Source organism: Mobula birostris, chromosome 11, assembly GCF_030028105.1.
Source record: "Mobula birostris isolate sMobBir1 chromosome 11, sMobBir1.hap1, whole genome shotgun sequence".
Taxonomy (NCBI): domain Eukaryota; kingdom Metazoa; phylum Chordata; class Chondrichthyes; order Myliobatiformes; family Myliobatidae; genus Mobula; species Mobula birostris.
In genome coordinates this window covers 47,484,380-47,504,773 of record NC_092380.1, presented here as the reverse complement: position 1 = coordinate 47,504,773, position 20,394 = coordinate 47,484,380, and the positions used below count along the sequence as shown (strand labels likewise).

The 20,394-nt window shown below is 49.5% G+C and overlaps 1 protein-coding gene across 9 annotated transcripts in view; it reads left to right on the top strand.

Annotated features, from left to right (window-relative positions):
* LOC140205059 (excitatory amino acid transporter 2-like) overlaps positions 1-20,394 on the top strand; it is a 351,029-nt gene that overhangs the window by 313,391 nt on the left and 17,244 nt on the right. For all 9 annotated transcript variants that reach the window (XM_072272184.1, XM_072272188.1, XM_072272185.1 and 6 more), the window contains 5 exons: positions 1,348-1,598; positions 4,821-4,986; positions 11,864-11,990; positions 14,121-14,354; positions 16,922-17,116. In XM_072272184.1, the coding sequence (XP_072128285.1) occupies positions 1,348-1,598; positions 4,821-4,986; positions 11,864-11,990; positions 14,121-14,354; positions 16,922-17,116 (973 nt within the window). The remainder of the gene's footprint in view (positions 1-1,347; positions 1,599-4,820; positions 4,987-11,863; positions 11,991-14,120; positions 14,355-16,921; positions 17,117-20,394) is intronic.

Here is a 20,394-nt window from a genome sequence, read left to right as displayed (position 1 = left end):
GAGTGAGCATTCACTGGAAATTTGAGAAATTGATGTTCATGCTTTCACCTTGGTGGCTACCCAGACGTCGCTCCAACCTGAGTGTGGCCTCATTGCAACACTAAAGGAGGCCATGGACTGACATGTCTGAATGGAATGGGAATTAGAACTAAAATGGGTGGCCACTGGGAGATCCTACTTTTTACGGCAGATGGAGCATAGGTGCTTGGCGAAGCAGTCTCCCAATCTACATCAGGTCTCACTGAAATACAGGAGGCCACACTAGGAGCACCAGATGCAGCAGATGACCCCAACAGACTCACAGGTGAAGTGTCGCCTCACACTGAAGGACTGTTAGGTATAGGGACAAGTATGAGGTTCGTCCATCGTCATCGATGAAGACCTCGACACCATTAGTACTTTTTACGAGGTCGAGTTGCTAACTCGACACTCAACCCAGCACGGATGGAAAGCATGCCCGGGAGTGGCTCCACTGGATTCGAACCGGGAACCTTCGCTCCCAGAATCCGGCGCTGATGTCACTGCACCACCAGCCAGCGATGGTGTCGAAACTAGCGCTTGATTTGGATTTAAGTGAGGGAGAGTTGCATAGCGTCAGCCTCACTCTCTCTTCCCAATTCCCATCTGGGTCCAGTGGCAAGACAGAGTCGAGACGGCTGGAGATGGGACTAGGCGCAGTGGATGACCATTACGTCTTCTGTGTCTTGTCCTGCTCTACACGTTCCACGACGCTCGCAGAGACCACCTTCTTGACCATTGGACGTTCCATTGGTCTCGTCCGTTCAATCCGCCAAAGTCTGTCTTCACATGCTGGGATAGACAACTCCCTACCTCACCGAGGGTTTGAGACCCATTGGCTACCCTCACCTGGTTTAGCCGGCTTGTCGAAGCCATTGCCTGGGGTGTGGCCGCTGTCGCATGCAAATGGCTACGGGGAGCCACAGGTGAGGGCTGAGTGCCAGGTGGGGACCAAAGGTGGACTAACTGCCCTGAAAAGGACACGATATGTTCCCCCACCAGAGGTGCTACCCCTCCCTGATGCCCCATACACCCAAGTATAGCACGTGTTCTGCTTGCAAGGATAAGTATCTGAGGGAGATCAGTGGGGAGGGACAAATGGACAAGGGAAAATGGGTAGGGAGCGATCCCTGTGGAAAGCAGTAAGTGGGGGTGGGGGGAATGGTGTGCTTGGTGGTGAGATCCCATTGGAGATGGCAATCCAATAAAAATAAAGGAATGTTCATGATAATGTTTAATAATTGTGCAGATGTTTAATAATATCTGTTGGTGGATACCCACCCAGTACCAATGTGTTATTTTAAAGCTGTGTTTTTCACCTTTTACAAGGTCTGTCTGGTCTTGATGCCAAGGCCAGTGGGCGCCTTGGGACCAGGGCCATGGTGTACTATATGTCCACCACCATCATTGCAGCTGTGCTCGGCGTGATCCTCGTGCTGGTTATTCACCCTGGAAACCCTGCGCTGAAGATGCAGTTAGGAGAAGGGAAGAAGAACGATGAGGTGTCCAGCCTGGACGCATTCCTGGATCTCATCCGAAACCTCTTTCCTGAAAACCTGGTGCAAGCCTGTTTTCAGCAGGTAAGAAACTAGCAATTTATTTTGAAAAGCAAACTGCAGGGAACGTTGGAAACACCCAATGGGTCAGGCAGCATCTGCAAAGAGAGAAACTGAGTTAATGGTTCAGCTTGGAAACTTTACATCGTGGGAAGGCTGGGGAAGGCAACACAAGTGTCTGTAATTGGGCAAACACTAAGAGAAAGGTAGTCATGCTGGCTGCGGGAGAGTTGTGAAGGCTTATTTACCGCAATTGCTCTGCATGGAGGAGGTGTAAATGATTCCTAGATAATTTGTTTTGACTGTTTTAGGTTTAGGATTACCTGTGTTGATGCAAATCCTTGTACTGGGAGTGAGAACCTCTGGAAGAGCAAAGTAGAGAGTGCCTCACAAGCCAAGAGGCATCTGGCGATTCAAGTCAAGGCAGATAGCGGAGAGTGTCCGCAGGGAAAGACAGGGACACCTAGAGATAGAAGAGGGAGTTGTTGGATTTTATTTTATGTCTGATGTGCAATGGTATAGATGGCAAGAACCAAAGCCTTTGACCCTACCTCCTTGATAATAAGAAATTTGTAGTGTGATTTGAAAATATTGAGAGCCAAAAATATCCCTAAAGGAAATGAGCTGCACAAGTGGAAACGGCTGATATAAAATGTAGATAAGTTAAAGCCTATAAATACAGATTCCTGTAATCATAGATTTGAAGTTTTGCCTCATTAGGGGTGGCTCAATGGTGCAGGCAGTAGAACTTCTGCCTCACTGTTCCAGTGACCTAAGTTCGATCCTGATATCTGTGCTATCTGTGAAGTCACTGGGACTGTGAGACAATGGTTCTCACCGTGCCTGTATGGATATTTTTCTGGTGCTTCTGTCTCCTCCCACATTCCCCTGACTAATGCAGGATATAGGTTAATTGGCCACTATAAATGGCCCCCAGTTTGTGGGTGACTGACAGAATCTGGGAGGGGTGGGGAGGGTAGACGATGTTACTGTGAGGAGAACAAAGTGGGATTAGTGTCTGATGGTCATGATCTCAATGTATGAAACTATGACTCTAATGACAGCGTTATATAGAGCATCAAACAGACCCTGCTGGTCCTAAAGCAGATATCAGACTCCTGTAGCAACGTGGCCCAGAGCTTCCACTGAAACACTTGAATGGGGGAGAGCAGAGTTGTGCAGGGCAGCCTTTAGAAATGAATCACTCTGAGCTCCTCTCAGACTGAGGAGCTGCTCCCCATACTAACCCCGCTTGCAAGCCATCACCCTATAACATAAAGCAGCACTCACTGCTTAAGATTGGTTCATAGTGCTTTGGAAGTAAATCAGTTCATCCAAACTCCTGGCAGACTGGTATCAGGGCAAATGGGAGTAAACTAGGAGTATGGATTGCAAGTGTGTTGAAGATTGAAGGGTGATATTTGAAATGATAAAGGGATTTTATTGAGCAGTGGGAGCAGCGAACCTCTCCACCATCGAATGCATCTTCAAAAGGCAGTGCCCCAGCAAGGCAGCATCCAACATTATGGACTCTCACCATCCGGGACATGCCCTCTTAATGTTACTATCACCAGGGAGAAGGTACAGGAGCTTGAAGATGCACATCCAGAATATTAGGAACATATTTGGAGTACTGTGCGTAGCAATGGTCCTCATGTTTAAGGAAGGATGTTAATGTACAGGAAGCAATGCCAGACTAATATCTGGAATGACACAAACACTTATGTGGAGAAACATTAACTGCTGGAGGAACTCGGTAGGGTAGGTCAAGCAGCATCTGTTTGGGGGAGGGGTGGGGTAATTGTCAATGTTTCAGGTTGAGTCCCTACACATAGAATCAGAATCAGGTTTAATATCACTGACGTATTTGTGAAATTTGTTGTTTTGTGGCCATAGCACAGTGCAAGACAAAAAAAATTAATAATTAAGTAAGAAATAATATAAAAACAATAAATAGGTAGTGCAAAAATAGTGAGGTAGTATTCATTGTCAGTTCAGGAACCAGATGGCAGAGGGGAAGAAGCTGTCACTACAACGGTCAGTATGTTTTCTCACACTCTTGGGCCTCCTCTCTAATGACAATAATGAGAAGAGAGCACGTTCCGGGTGATGAGGGTCCCTCGTGGTGGATGATGCCTTTCTGAAGCATTGCCTTTTGGAGATGTCCCCACTGCTGGGAAGGCTGGTTGCCATGATGGAGCTGGCTGTGTTTGCAACCTGCTGCAGCCTCTTGTGACCCTGTGCAGTGGCCCTCCTATACCAGACAGTGATGCAACCAGTCAGAATGCTCTCCACGGTACATCTGTGAGTCTTTGGTGACATACCAATTCTCCTCAAAGTCCCCACTGGCATGCCTTCTTCATAATTGCATTAATTTGTTGGACCCAGGATAGATCTTCAGAAAGAGTAATACCTAGGAACTTGAAATTGCTCACCCTTTCCACTGTTGGCCCCTCGATGAGGACTGGTGTGTGTTCCCTCGACTTCCCCTTCCTGAAGTCCTCAATCAATTCCTTGGTCTTACTGATGTTGAGTACAAGGTTGTTGTTGTGACACTACCCAACCAGCTGATGTATCTCGCTCCTGTACACCTACTCGTCAGCATCTGGGGTTCTGCCAGCAACAGTTGTGTCATCGACAAATTTATAGATGCTGTTTGAGCTGTGCAGAGCCACGCAGTCATGGATGTAGAGAGAGCAGAGCAGCAGGCTAAGCATGCTACTTGAGGTACACTGGTGTTGGTTGTCAGCGAGGAGGAGATGATATTTCTGATCCCAATTTGAGGAAGATAGGCAGTATAAACAGGAGCAAGGAGGGGTGACGCAGGGGCTGGTAGGTGACGGGTGGACCAAGGAGGGTGAAGGATGACGGGTAGATGGTGGGAAGATGAGTTCTAAGTCATTGGAAATACCTTCCATCAAAGGGCAATGAAGGCAGAATCTTTGAACAATTTTTAAGTCAGGGGTAGATATATTCCTAAAAAGCAAGGGGGTGATGTGTTACTGGGGTAGGTGAGGGAGTAGAGTCGAGGTTGCAGTCGAGAATGGTGGAACAAGCTTGAGGGACTGTTGCTCCCTGTTTATAAGTTTGTATGTGTATTTGTTAGCATGATTTACCCTAAAAACAGCACCATCTCCCAACAGCTCCCTGCCCCTCCTGAGCAACGGGTTAGAATCTGTCAGGACCACAATGTTTATGATCTAGGATGTGCTTAATTAGTTGTCCTCTTCTGGTCCCTCCCAACAGATACAAACAGTTATCAAGAAAGTGGAGAATCCCCCAGAGGATCAGAACACTGCCAACATCTCAGCGATCATACTGGAAGTGGCGAACGACACCCTGGGAGAGCCACAAGGACCCAGCTACACCATCACCAAGAAGTTGCAGTTCAAGGATGGGATGAATGTGCTGGGTGAAGTCATCTCAACATTCACACTTCTGTATCTAACAGTGGGCCAGAAACCTTAGATGGGAGCATATTCGTCTCATTCCGCAGCTGCTGAGCTGTCCCCACTCCTGCCCACAGCCCTTGTGGTGCTGGCCAGGCCCTGCCATGCAGCACACATGGAGAACATGGGAATCAAGAGCATTATTACATTGCTGCCCACAGGGGCACAAATGGAGAAGGGAATGCTCATTTTCTTCCTGAGGTAGCAATAACAAGAGACAGTCAGTCATAAACACGTCTTTGAGTGTGGAGGGAGATACGAGGGACCTCAGTACTCTGTCTTGGAGAAGGGCACTGACACGTTCACCAGCTAGCTACACAGGTGCAATCAAGAGGAGTTCTGCAGATGCTGGAAATTCAAGCAACACACATCAAAATTGCTGGTGAATGCAGCAGACCAGACAGCATCTCTAGGAAGAGGTACCGTCGACGTTTCAGGCCGAGACCCTTTGTCAGGACTAACTGAAGGAAGAGTTAGTAAGAGACATGAAAGTGGGAGGGGGAGGGGGAGATCCAAAATGATAGGAGAAGATAGGAGGAGGAGGGATGGAGCCAAGAGCTGAACAGAGATTGGCAAAGGGGATATGAGAGGATCATGGGACAGGAGGCCCAGGGAGAAGCCTGTCTCTTGCAAAAATGCCATCCCCTTCTCGCAATTCCTCCGTCTCCGCCGCATCTGCTCTCAGGATGAGGTTTTTCATTCCAGGACGAGGGAGATGTCCTCCTTTTTTAAAGAAAGGGGCTTCCCTTCCTCCACCATCAACTCTACTCTCAAACACATCTCCCCCATTTCACGCACTTCTGCTCTCACTCCATCCTCCCGCCACCCCACTAGGAATAGGGTTGCCCTGGTCCTCACCTACCACTCCACCAGCCTCCGGGTCCAACATATCATTTTCCGCAACTTCCGCCACCTCCAACGGGATCCCACCACTAAGCACATCTTTCCCTCCCCTCTCTCTGCTTTCCGCAGGGATCGCTCCCTAGGTGACTCCCTTGTCCATTTGTCCCCCCCATCCCTCCCCACTGATCTCCCTCGTGGCACTTATCCGTGTAAGCGGAACAAGTGCTACACATGACCTTACACTTCCTCCCTTACCACCATTCAGGGCCCCAGACAGTCCTTCCAGGTGAGGCGACAGTTCATCTGTGAGTTGGCTGGGGTGATATACTGCGTCCAGTGCTCCTGATGTAGCCTTCTATATATTGGCGAGACCCGATGCAGACTGGGAGATCGTTTTACTGAACACCTACAGTCTGTCCGCCAGAGAAAGCAGGATCTTTTATCATACATTTTAATTCCACAGCCCATTCCCATTCTGACATGTCTAACCATGGCCTCCTCTACTGTAAAGATGAAGCCACACTCAGGATGGAGGAACAACACCTTATATTCCGTCTGGGTAGCCTCCAACCTGATGGCATGAACATCGACTTTTCTAACTTCCGCTAATGTCCCACCTCCCCCTCGTACCCCATCTGTTATTTATTTTTATACACACATTCTTTCTCTCACTCTCCTTTTTCTCCCTCTGTCCCTCTCACTATACCCCTTGCCCATCCTCTGGGTTTCCCCCCCTCCCCCTTTTCCTTCTCCCTGGGCCTCCTGTCCCATGATCCTCTCATATCCCTTTTGCCAATCACCTGTCCAGCTCTTGGCTCCATCCCTCCCCCTCCTGTCTTCTCCTATCATTTTGGATCTCCCCCTCCCCCTCCAACTTTCAAATCTCTTACTAGCTCTTCCTTCAGTTAGTCCTGACGAAGGGTCTCGGCCCAAAACATTGACTGTACCTCTTCCTAGAGATGCTGCCTGGCCTGCTGTGTTCACCAGCATCTCTGATGTGTGTTACACAGGCACAATCCTTTGTCTCTATGTTGTGTTGACCGTGCTGTTGCTCACCCTCTGGCTCCTTCTCTTTAAGCATTGACTTTGTTTCCTCCTGTCAACACCACTTTCCATTGTTCCCAACAGGAAACAGTATAAATAGGAACCCTGGCTAACTTTCCCCATCTTCAGGCAGGGAGTGCTTCCTGTTCTTGAAAACTCCCTTCATTGAAAATTCCATTTATTGAAAGTGCCCTCGAGGAACCTCCTCCATCTGAAACAACCAATTAAACAAAACCGTCCATTACAAACCCCTTGTGATGGGAACAGCCTATTACTGAAACTATCTGTTAAAGATACTTCTCATTAGAAATAACCCCAGCTGCCTGTTGGAGGAAACTCTACTGGTTACAATGGGGCAGGATGGATATCAGGGACTGTTTTATTGTGGTGGTTAAGTATTATTAGCAGTTTGAAGATCCTACTCAGACTTTCCAGTTCTGGTCCTGTAAGTCATGGATTGTAGTCACGCGCAAACGTGCTACTAAAGAAACACACGGAGGCAGAGAGAGCTGAACTCAGAATGCCTTTACTGATTCAAAATCGCACGCTTAAATCTCCCTTCCCATGGGCCCCTGCGACCCGCGGGGCAGACATGACATCAGACTGCTCCCGGAAGGTCCGTCCCAGGCGGGTAGTTCCAAATGCGCTATTGCGTGTCTGCCCGCGGCTCCCAATGGCGGTTCGAGTCCCCTCACTGGTTGCTCGGTTTGAGGCGGTCCACTGTAAAAGTCTCTTCCCAGCCACCCACCTCCATGACACACATGGTTCTATTGTGCCAAATCACCTAGAAGGGTCCCTCGTACGGCCGCTGTAGAGGTGACCTGCGCATGCCCCTGCAAATAAAAACGTACTCACAGTCTGGGAGGTCTTTAGGGGTGAAGATGGCGTGGGACCATGCCTGGAGGTTGGGACCAGTGCCAGGGTCCCTACTTTGTCCCGCAGCCTCGTTAGCACCGCTGCTGCTGGAGTTTCTTCCGAACCTCGGGCCTCTGGTACAAACTCTCCTGGGACCGTCAGGGGGGGCGCCGTAGACCAATTCCACTGAGGAGGTGCCCAGGTCCTCCTTGGGGGCTGTGCGGATGCCCAGTAGGACCCAGGGAAACTCATCTGTCCGGTTGGGGCCCCTGAGGTGCGCCATCAGGGCCGACTTGAGATGCCGGTGGAATCACTCTACCAAACCATTGGACTGGGGATGGTACACTGTGGTGTGATGCAGTTGGGTGCCCAGGAGCTGCGCCAGTGCTGTCCACAAACCAGACGTGAACTGTGCCCCTCTGTCGGAGGTGATGTCTGTCGGGAGGCCGAATCTGGCAATCCAGTTTGCAATGAGCGTCCTGGCGCAGGACTCAGTGGACGTGTCTGCCAGCGGTACGGCTTCCGGCCATCTGGTGAACCTGTCTACCATGGTAAAGATATACCTGGCATCCCGGGAGACTGGCAGCGGGCTGACGATGTCCACGTGGATGTGTTGGAATCTCCCATGCGTTGGCTGGAACTGCTGGAGGGGAGCCTTCACATGCCACTGGACTTTGGCGGTCTGGCAGTGTACGCAGGTCCTGGCACAGTGTCCAACCTGTTTGCTCAAACCGTGCCAGACGAATCTGTCCACTACCAGCTTGATGGACACCCAGACAGACGGGTGGGCCAGGTCGTGCAGCGTGTCGAACACCCAACGCCTCCATGCTGCTGGTACCACGGGTCGGGATTTGCCAGTAGACACGTCGCACAGGAGTCGATCCGCTGCCGGGCTGATGGAAACATCCTCCAACTAGAGCCCCAAAACGGCAGTGTGGTAAGCTGGGATCTCGGTGTCCGACCGTTGTGCTTCCGCCACTGCTGCGTAGTCTATTCCTGAGGACAATATCCCTACTGAGTGAAGGCAGAGGCGAGACAGTGTGTCGGCGATGACGTTGTTCTTCCCTGCGATGTGGTGGACGTCCGTGGTGAATTCTGAAATAAAGGACAGGTCCCTCTGCTGCCGAGCCGACCGTGGGTCCGATACCTTGGCCAGTGTGAAGGTGAAGGGCTTGCGGTCCGTATAAGTGGTGAACTCACTTCCCTTGAGGAAGTACCGGAAATGCCGGACAGCCAGGTAGAGCGCTAGCAACTCCCTGTCGAAAGCGCTGTACTTCACCTCTGGTGGCCGTAGGTGCCGGCTGAAGAAAGCGAGTGGTCGCCACTGGTCCTCGACGAGCTGCTCCAGGACTCCGCTGACTGCCGTGTCGGAAGCGTAAACTGTGAGTGCCGTGGGTACATCGATTCTCGGGTGCACTAGGAGGGCCGCCTTTGCCAGCGCCTCCTTGGCCTGCTCGAGTGCCTCCGTGAACTCCGCGTCCCATGCCACCTCTTTGGCCTTGCCGGCCATCAGGCTGAACAAGGTTCTCATGATGTGTGTCACCGCCAGCACGAACCGATGATAAAAGTTGGCTATCCCTGCGAACTCCTGCAGGCCCTTGACCGTGCTGGGCTTGGGGAACTGGCAGATGGCCTGGACCTTGTCCGGTAGGGGAACTGCGCCATGTCGGTTGACTCTGTGGCCCAAGAAATCGATCTCCGTCAGCCCGAACTGGCACTTTGCCGGATTGATTGCCAGTCCATGGTCGCTCAGGCGTTGGCAGAGCTGGCGCAAATGTGCCACATGCTCTTGGTGCAAACTGCTGGCCACCAGGATATCGTCCAAGTAAATGAAAACGAAATCCAGGCTGCGTCCCACTGAGTCCATGAGCCTTTGGAAAGTTTGGGCTGCATTCTTGAGACCGAAAGGCATCCTCAGGAATTCGAACATGCCGAATGGGGTGATGAGGGCTGTCTTGGGCACGTCGTCGGGGTGCACTGGGATCTGATGGCATCCCCTGACCAGGTCGATTTTCGAGAAGATGGTCGCTCCGTGCAGGTTTGCCGTGAAGTCCTGGATGTGGGGTACCGGATGGGGTCGGCGGTTGTGGCGTCGTTGAGGCCTTCTGTAGTCTCCACAGGGCCTCCATCCTCCTGCGGACTTGGGCACCGTGTGCACGGGGATGCCCTCGGACTGTCTGAGCGGCATACAATTCCCATCTCTTCCATCTTACGGAGCTCCTCCTTGGTGAGGTGGAGCTTGTCGGGTGGGAGCTGCGAGCTTGGGCGTGCAGCGGCGGTCCTTGCGTAGGGATGTGGTGCTGCACACCGTGCTTGGGGTCAGCCATGGAGAACTGCGGGGTGACTATGGAGAGGAATTCCGCCAACACCCTGGTGAATTCGTTACCCGAGAGGGTCACGGAATCCAGGTGGAGGGCCTGTAGCTTGTCTTCTCCGAGCTGGAAAGTCTGAAACATCTCGGCGTGGACCAAACGCCAGCCTTTTAGGTCGACCAGGAGGCAGTTGGCTCGTAGGGAATCTGCCCCTAGTAGTGGCTGTGACACCGCTGCCAACGTGAAAGTCCAAGTGAAATGGCTGGACACGAAATGCAGTGAGATAGTTCACAGGCCGTATGTCTGAATACTGGTGCAATTTGCAGCGGTGAGTTCGGGGCCTGGGACCGCGTTACAAGTGTCCATGTTCGAGGAGGGGGAGTACGCTGACTTCGGCCCCGGTGTCTACCAGGAAGCGCTGCCCGGAATGTTGGTCCCAGAGGTACAGGAGGCTGTCTTGGTGGCCAACCGTCGTAGCCATTAGCAACGGCTGGCCCCGGTATTTCCCGGAAAAGCACATGGTGGACGGCAGTGGCGCGTGCCTGAGCCCCATCTTTGGTGATAGAAACACCATTGTTCCGAACTATCGTCTTTTCCCCCGTGGGTCTCGATGGCTTCGGTTGCGGAGCCTGGGCTTTGGGGCGTGCAATCATGGCTAGGCCAGTGGAGCCTGCTCCATGTTGCTTGCTCTGCCAAAGGACGTCTGCTTTGCCGCAACCCTACATGGGTCGCTGAAATCGTCACTTGTGAGGAGGAGGCGGATGTCCTCTGGCATTTGCTCGAGGAACAACTGTTCAAATAAAAGGCACGGCTTATGGCCGTCCATGAGCGCCAGCATATCATTCATGAGCTCGGATGGTGTGCAGTCGCCCAGGCCGTCCATGTGTAGGCCCGTTCGCGGCGGGAGATTCCGAAGGTACGGATCAGGAGCGCCTTAAGCTCAGTGTACCTGTCCTCCATTGGTGGCTGGCGTAGGAAGTCGATGATCCGGCCCGCCGTCTCCTGGTCGAGTGTGCTGACCACATAGTATTACCGCGTGGCGTCGGCTGTGATGTCTCTGATATTGAACTGGGCCTCAGCCTGCTCGAACCAAACGTGGGGCTGAGTGGCCCAGAAAGTCAGGAGCTTCAGAGAGACTGTGTTGTGTGAGTTGCTCAAACTCATGGCTGGCCGCTGAGTTGCTGGCTCCAGATGCCGTCTGGAACGTCGGGGTCACCAATATAGTCACACGCAAACGCGCTACTAAAGAAACACACGGAGGCAGAGACAGCTGAACTCAGAACGCCTTTACTGATTCAAAATCGCGCGCTTAAATCTCCCCTCCCATGGTCCCCTGCGACCCGCGGGGCGGACGTGACGTCAGACTGTCCCTGGAAGGTCCACCCTGAGCAGGTAGTTCCAAACGCGCTACCGCATGTCTGCCCGCGGCTCCCAATGGCGGTTCGAGTCCCGTGTGTGCGGGCCGCCGCAGGATTTTAATTAGTCAGCAAAAACCGTCTTGCCTTCAGCAGCCATGACTAAAGACTCTGCAATTCCCTTCCTCAGGTCTTTGTTTCTATCCTCGTCATCATTGTTGGCACTCTGAGCCTTGTCTTCAACCCAATCTTTGGCCACATTCCCCTGTCTGTAGTTTGTAAGTCATGCTTGTGTTGGGTCTGGCTCCTCAGGACCAGTTTGAGGTACTTGCCCATATGTTACTGGACTGGCTGTGTATGTGGCGAACCAGATTGGATTTATAAACCCATGGCCACTCATGGCTTGCCTATTCTGTCTCACAATATTACAGGTGTGATTGGGTTCTTCATTGCCTTTGGTATTGCCATGGGGAAAATGGGGGAGAGGGCACAGCTGATGGTGGAATTCTTCAACATCCTCAATGAGATCGTCATGAAGCTGGTGATCATGATCATGTGGTAAGAGCTACAAGATCACTCATTATTCAAACAGCCATAGAATCTGTTGTTGCTGCAACCTCATGTCCCTCACAAACTGGCCCTATTCAGTCTGAAATTAAGCTATGTACCTTGCCTCATGCATTTTCTTTACTCATTGATTATCAAAGTCTCACATTGGGTCAAGCGATTACTGACGTTCATTATTGGTGTTAGTTTACTATTGTCACATATATCTAGATACAGTGAAAAGCTTGTCTTGTATTCAGATCAAATCATTCAACAGTATATTCAGGTAATGTAAAGTAAAACAATAACAGAAGGCAGAATGAAGTGTAAAAGAGAAAGTGTAGTGCAGGTAAACGATAAAAGTCAAGATCATAATAAAATAGATTGTGAGATCTAAGAGTGGACCAAGGAGTGAATTTATAGTGAAATCCACAGCATCCAGTTAGTGTAACACTTGATCACTCAACAATTAATCTAATAAGATTGGGAGGATCTTCAGTTGGTGAGTCATGAGAACTTTGAGCAGCACAGGTTCATCAGGACTAGTTTACTGTCTTTTGCACAAAATGTACAGGTGCAATGAAAAACTTACTTGCAGCAGCATCACAGCCACATTGAGTCAATTAATCAGCATTCATGAGGGAAAAAAACATAAATTATACACACTTTTTACAAGACAGAACAATTAGAAGAAAAAAGCTAAGTCCATTTTGTTGCAAGATAATGAAAATGGTCGTTATGTTGCTAAGTTAGTGAATAGGGTTTGCCTAAGGGAGGAGGACTGAGTATTAGTTGGGTTGGGGGTGAGAAGTGTCCTAATGCACAGATCTGTGTGGTGGGTATCATCCGTTTCCCGATGACAGAGCAATTCCACCCCCCCCCCCCCTTTATACTGGCCATCTCACCTCTCCTGATGCAGGATTCGAACCCAAAGCAAATGCTGCTCAGTCTGCTGAGTTCCTCCAGTAGATTCATTCCCCTACTAATTTCCTTCATAATCTAGTTTTCACTCATTTGGGTCCTGTTGAGAAAATTCTTTACTGCTTTCCAAAGATTAAACCCAGCAAAGAGCAGCATCTACTCACACAGGGCTTTGTAGACATCCGTAACACTGCCTCCATAATGCTGAGGGGTCTTATCACCCAATTCTATGCTCCAAGACAGAAATCAGTTGGTGCTTTTAGTGATGGTACTGGGAGCAGGGTGAAGGAAGGGAAGGATTCTTAATCAAATTAAATGACAAAGTGGTCTGTAAAACCCTCCTGCAATTTTTGCACCTCCAACCATTCTAAGCGAGAGTATTATGTGCAAATGAGCTGTCGGTCAATAAGTAGCATGTAAGTTAACTCATAGAACTGCACAGTTTTCTTGATAAATCCTATTTAATACCATCTACACTTCATCCTCAGTGACTCATGCTCATCCTTGTTCTCCCCTTCTGTCTCTCTCTCTCTTTCTCTTTCTTCCTTCCCTATCTCTCTATATCCCCTCTCCCTCACCCTCTCTCTTTCAATCTCTTTCCTTTCTCTCTCATGTTCCCTCTCTTACTCCCTCTCTTTCTTTCACTGTATTCTATCTGCCACTTCTTTGCCCATTCTCCTAATCTATCCTTCTGTAGCCTCCCTCCTTCCTCATCACTACCTACCCCCCACCTATCTTCGTATCATCTGCAAACTTGGCCACAAAGCCATCAATTCCATCATCCAGATCACTGACACGTAACGTAAAAAGAAGTGGTCCCAACACCGACCCCTGTGGCACACCACTGGTCACCAGCAGCCAATCAGAAAAGTCTCCTTTCATTCCCTCCTGCCAGTCAGCCAATCTTCCGTCCATGCTAGTATCTTTCCTGTAATACCATGGGCTCTTATCTTGTTAAGCAGCCTCATGTGTGGCACCTTGTCAAAGGCCTTTTAAAAAAAAATTCTTGGAATTCCACGCAATATTTCTGCGTTCTTATACCCGCCCCTTCAAAAGTGAATTGGTCAGGTGGACAGATACATTTCCATCTGTGCAGGTTTTAATTAAGTCTCCTGCTACAGCCCTCAAATCCACAGCTGTCCCAGATGTGACGTTGTTGCCCAGCGTTGTACCTGATACAGTACCTCCCTAACCCTTAATTTTCTCTGTTGTGTTATTAAGGTACTCGCCCCTGGGTATCGCTTGTCTGATTTGTGGGAAGATTGTGGCCATCGAAGACCTGGAGGTGGTTGCAAAGCAACTGGGCATGTACATGGTGACAGTAATCACTGGGCTTATCATCCATGGAGGCATAATCTTGCCACTGATGTACTTTGCGATGACCAGGAAAAACCCTTTCTCCTTCCTAGCAGGCATCTTCCAGGCCTGGATCACTGCACTTGGGACAGCATCCAGGTACAGTCCTATCTGTTGGGTGACCTGAAAGAGGTTTGCAAGATTATGAGAGGCATAGATTCTATCGATAGGCACACCCATCTTCGCAGAGTAAGGGAGTCTAAATCAGTTTAAGCTGAAAAAGGACAGGTTTAAAGGGGACCTGAGGGGCAAGCTATTTTTTCCACGCAGAGGGAAGGAGCTGCCAGAAGGAGTGTTAAAAGTGGGTGCAGTTATAATATTTCAAGAACATTTGGGAAAGTAGCAAACATTTAAAGGGATATGTGCAAGATTCAAGTAGGTGGGAACTTAGTCAGCCTGAGCAAGTTGGGCTGAAGAGCCTGTTTTCATGCTGTAATGGGTGAGGGAGCTGTGGGGAAAGGGTCTGTTTTCATGCTGTAATGGGTGAGGGAGCTGTGGGGGAAGGGTCAGTTTTCATGCTGTAATGGGTGAGGGAGCAGTGGGGGAAGGGTGTGTTTTCATGCTGTAATGGGTGAGGGAGCAGTGGGGGAAGGGTGTGTTTTCATGCTGTAATGGGTGAGGGAGCAGTGGGGGAAGGGTCAGTTTTCATGCTGTAATGGGTGAGGGAGCAGTGGGGGAAGGGTGTGTTTTCATGCTGTAATGGGTGAGGGAGCAGTGGGGGAAGGGTGTGTTTTCATGCTGTAATGGGTGAGGGAGCAGTGGGGGAAGGGTCAGTTTTCATGCTGTAATGGGTGAGGGAGCAGTGGGGGAAGGGTGTGTTTTCATGCTGTAATGGGTGAGGGAGCAGTGGGGGAAGGGTCAGTTTTCATGCTGTAATGGGTGAGGGAGCAGTGGGGGAAGGGTCTGTTTTCATGCTGTAATGGGTGAGGGAGCAGTGGGGGAAGGGTCAGTTTTCATGCTGTAATGGGTGAGGGAGCAGTGGGGGAAGGGTGTGTTTTCATGCTGTAATGGGTGAGGGAGCAGTGGGGGAAGGGTGTGTTTTCATGCTGTAATGGGTGAGGGAGCAGTGGGGGAAGGGTCAGTTTTCATGCTGTAATGGGTGAGGGAGCAGTGGGGGAAGGGTGTGTTTTCATGCTGTAATGGGTGAGGGAGCAGTGGGGGAAGGGTCAGTTTTCATGCTGTAATGGGTGAGGGAGCAGTGGGGGAAGGGTCTGTTTTCATGCTGTAATGGGTGAGGGAGCAGTGGGGGAAGGGTCAGTTTTCATGCTGTAATGGGTGAGGGAGCAGTCGGGGAAGGGTGTGTTTTCATGCTGTAATGGGTGAGGGAGCAGTGGGGGAAGGGTCTGTTTTCATGCTGTAATGGGTGAGGGAGCAGTGGGGGAAGGGTGTATTTTCATGCTGTAATGGGTGAGGGAGCTGTGGGAGAAGGGAGTGTTTTCATGCTGTAATGGGTGAGGGAGCAGTGGGGGAAGGGTGTGTTTTCATGCTGTAATGGGTGAGGGAGCTGTGGGGGAAGGGTCTGTTTTCATGCTGTAATGGGTGAGGGAGCTGTGGGAGAAGGGTCTATTTTCATGCTGTAATGGGTGAGGGAGCAGTGGGGGAAGGGTGTGTTTTCATGCTGTAATGGGTGAGGGAGCAGTGGGGGAAGGGTGTGTTTTCATGCTGTAATGGGTGAGGGAGCTGTGGGGGAAGGGTCTGTTTTCATGCTGTAATGGGTGAGGGAGCTGTGGGAGAAGGGTCTATTTTCATGCTGTAATGGGTGAGGGAGCAGTGGGGGAAGGGTGTGTTTTCATGCTGTAATGGGTGAGGGAGCAGTGGGGGAAGGGTGTGCTTTCATGCTGTAATGAGTGAGGGAGCAGTGGGGGAAGGGTGTGTTTTCATGCTGTAATGGGTGAGGGAGCTGTGGGGGAAGGGTCTGTTTTCATGCTGTAATGGGTGAGGGAGCTGTGGGAGAAGGGTCTATTTTCATGCTGTAATGGGTGAGGGAGCAGTGGGGGAAGGGTGTGTTTTCATGCTGTAATGGGTGAGGGAGCAGTGGGGGAAGGGTGTGCTTTCATGCTGTAATGAGTGAGGGAGCAGTGGGGGAAGGGTCTATTTTCATGGTGTAATGGGTGAGGGAGCAGTGGGGGAAGGGTGTGTTTTCATGCTGTAATGGGTGAGGGAGCAGTGGGGGAAGGGTGTGTTTTCATGCTGTAATGGGTGAGGGAGCTGTGGGGGAAGGGTGTGTTTTCATGCTGTAATGAGTGAGGGAGCTGTGGGGGAAGGTGAGGAGGCAGGCCGAGGGAGAGTGTGGAGCAGAGGAGGTGGGTAGAAAGCTGTGGAGGACTGTGCGGGGAGTGGAATATGACAGGGGAGCAGGGTGGAGTGGAGAAGGGGACGCGAGCATGGGTGGGGAAGGGCAGGGGTTGCCTGAAAGAGTGAGCGCAGACTTTGTGAATTGGGAGCAGGAAGCAAGGGTGGGTGTACAGTGGTGAGAACAGCATACACAGAGCAGGACACTGCAGTGAGCAGGGGAGAGCCTGAACACTTTGTGCTGTGCCTTGGGGGTAATGAAAGGCCTGGTGGTCGACAGAGAGCTAAAGCAGTCTGCGTTAACCAGTGAGGAAGGGACAGGCCATGGGGGCACGGGGGTAAGGAAGCTGATGGGCTTCATTTGTGTTTTCCAGTGCTGGGACCCTGCCCGTCACTTTCCGCTGCCTGGAGGAGAACCTGGGCATTGACAAGCGAGTGACCCGGTTTGTTCTTCCAGTTGGTGCCACCATCAACATGGATGGAACTGCCCTCTACGAGGCTGTGGCTGCCATTTTCATCGCCCAAATGAACAATATCCAGCTGGATGCGGGACAGATAGTGACTGTGAGGTGCGTTTGAAGCCGCCACTGCCCTGTACCCTCCCCTCGAGAGGTCAAGGTTGAGGGGGTTCATCTCTGTCAGTCACACCCTGCCTTTGTACTGCATGTGTAGGCAGTGTGAAAAGAGAATTCAAACCAATTTTCATCAGCACCATGCAAATAAACGCCAGTTCCACCTTCTCTGTGAGGTCAACAGCACAAATCTCTTTGCATCGTTACACTGTTTATGCTTTTCACTAGATTTATTTGTTGTTACTCGGTTTACTGTTCACCCTGTGAGCTTCATACGAGCAGCTGTTTTCATTGGATGCTGTTGCGAGGGCTCAAGGGATTGAGTGAGGGGGGAGGTTTAACAGACTAGGACTTTTGGGAGCATAGGAGAATGAGAGGTGATCTTACAGGGGTGTATAAAATCATGAGAGGCTTTCTGTAGATGGGGTTAACGCAGAGGGTGTTTTTCCCAGGGTTGGGGAATTAGGAACTCGAGGGTGCAGATTTAAGCTGAGAGGGGAGAGGTTCAATACAATCCTGAGTGGCATTATTTTTCATCTAGATGCTGGTCCCTATGTGAAATGAGCTGCCACAGGAAGTGATTGAGGCAGGTATATTAGGTTCAAGGGTCATTTATTATCAAAGTATGTATGCAGTATACACCTCTGAGATTCATCTTCCCCAGATAGCAATGAAACAAAGAAAACCATGGAAGCTGTTCAAAGAAAAACATCAACCCCACCCCCTCATGCACAAAAAAATCCAAATCGGGCAAATGGTAACAAGAGCATCAACTCCCCGCTCTCCTGACCACCTGCAAAGAACAAACAAGTCATGCAAACAGCAGCAAGAAAGAATGAGTGAAAACACAGAATATAAAATCGAGAGAGTCCACGTGAGCTACAATCCAGTCCATAAACCGCAGACCCAGAACTCTGGTACTATCCTCTAACAGCATCGAGGAGAAAGAGAGACCTTTTGGACACAGGGACCTTCCCTCTGGAGCACTGAGCGAGAGGGAGAGAGGGCGAACATCACACACATGTGCCTTCCTCCATTCCAACTTTCCAACAATTCAAACACACTTGGGCAGACGTGTGGATATAAAATGTTTAGAGGAATATGGAGCAAATGTGTACAAAGGGGACTAGCTTGATTTTGATTGGTGTAGATTGGTTAGTCCAAAGGACCTTTCACTCTTTGATTTAATTGCTCTTTTGTAAGCTCCTTTAGGGTAGAGCATCAGCCTACAGTTCGTTCAGAGAACTGATACTGAACATAAATTAACAAAAGGCTTGGGGGAAGAAATTTTCTCATAACCACAGCACCATTTTTGCTAGTGGTTGTTATCTGACAGACAGTTACTAACTATAACTGAGAGTCAGGCTGCTAGAAATGTTTGTTTCTTTACAAATGATCTTAATTAGCAAGTCACTGCTGACTGAGGAAGCTTTTGGATTATGTGGAGAGATGCCTTGGTATAGGAACACAGTAAAAGAGAGAGTAGACTGTTCAGCCCTCAAACCTGATTCATCATTCAACATTATAGTGTTATCTTTAACCCCAACTACTTCTTCCTGTCCTGTCTCCATTTTCCTGGATTCCATTAATGTCCAGAAAACTGAGTTTGGAATGAACTCGGTGATTGCATGAAAGAACAGGCAGGTTCACGAAAGGAAAGGGTCAAGTTTTATTGCTATGGGCATCCATACCTTTTAAGTGCTAAGAAAACTCAAAGATTCAAAGTACATTTATTTATTATCAAAGTACGTATGCAGTATACAACCCTGAGATTCATCACCCGCAAACAGCCACAAAACAAACCATGGTATCCGTTCAAAGAAAATCATCAAACCCCAAATGCACAAAAAAAAACCAAATCATGCAAATGGCAAAAATAAAAATGAATGAGAAAATACAGAATATAAAACACCAAACGAGAAATCATCAAAACCGTCAAAGCAAATTCATTCCTGCTCAGATCAGCTTCAAACAAGTGCTTTGGTGTTTAACCTCAGACCACCGAGCCAATCCTTTGCCAATCAAAAATTGCACCAAAAAAAAACAACAAAAAAGGAGCGAGCAGAAACTAGAAAATGAGCTGTGCTTTTTGCAACAACAGCACAATTTGTTACAAACATAAATTAGATCAGTTTAAATTAACATAAATTATACATTGGCGACATGACAAAGTAAACAAAAATAATCGTGATGGCATTATAAACACGAGAAAGACAGCAGATGCTGGAAATCCAGAGCGACACACACAAAATGCAGAAGAAAATCAGTAGGTCAGGCAGCATCCACGAAGTGAATAAATAGTTGACGTTTTGGGCTGAGGCCCTTCTTCAGGACTGAGCAAAAAGGGGGAAGACGCTAGAATAAAGAGGTGGGGGGAGGGGAAGGAGGATAGCTAGAAGGTGTTAAGTGAAGCCAGGCAGGTGGGAAAGGTCAAGGGCTGGAGAAGAAGCAATCTGATAGAGAGTGGAGCATAGGAGAGAGGGGAGAAGGAGGGGACCCAGGGGAAGTGGTAGGCAGGAGAGAAGAGGTGAAAGGCCAGAGTGGGAAATATAGGGAGAGGGGTGGGGAAGGGAATTTTTTTTTACCAGAAGGAGAAATCGATATTTATACCGTCAGGTTTGAGACTACCAAGATGGAATATAGGGTGTTTACTCTTCCACCCTGAGGGTGGCCTTAACTTAGCACAAAAGGAGGCCGTGGGCTAACATGTCAGAACAGGAATGGAAATGGGAAGTAAAATGTAGAACCAGTGGGAAATTCTGCTTGTGATGATTGGAGTGGAGGTGCTCGACATTAGTGCACATTGAGAGAAATATAGTCTGAGATGGAATTAGCGTTTTTCAGGTTGGTTGAGGAACCTGATGGCATCAGGTCTGAAGTGTTGTTGAACATAGCTGAGAGGGATATAGGTCAAATGCAGGTTTATGGGACTAGCTCAGGTGGACAACTTGGTGGGCATGGATGAGTTGGGTCCACGCTAGATAACTCTATGAATCTTGGACTCCAATTCCAAAAATCCACCAGTTGTTGTGTGAAAACATTTCACCTCAGCTCTGTCTTAAACGGCAGGGTTTGAGGAGGAGCATCCAACAGCATAGTGTGGTAATATTTGGGTCCTTGCTCTGTTGGTGAAATGAAGGGGGGTAAGGGCATATAAGAAAAGGGTCAGATGCAAAAACATTTGTGGTTGGAAACCATGGTAGAAAGCAGGGTGAGGTACTGAACTGAGGCCATGGAAATACTTATCTGAGATGAACCATTCGGAACTATCAATC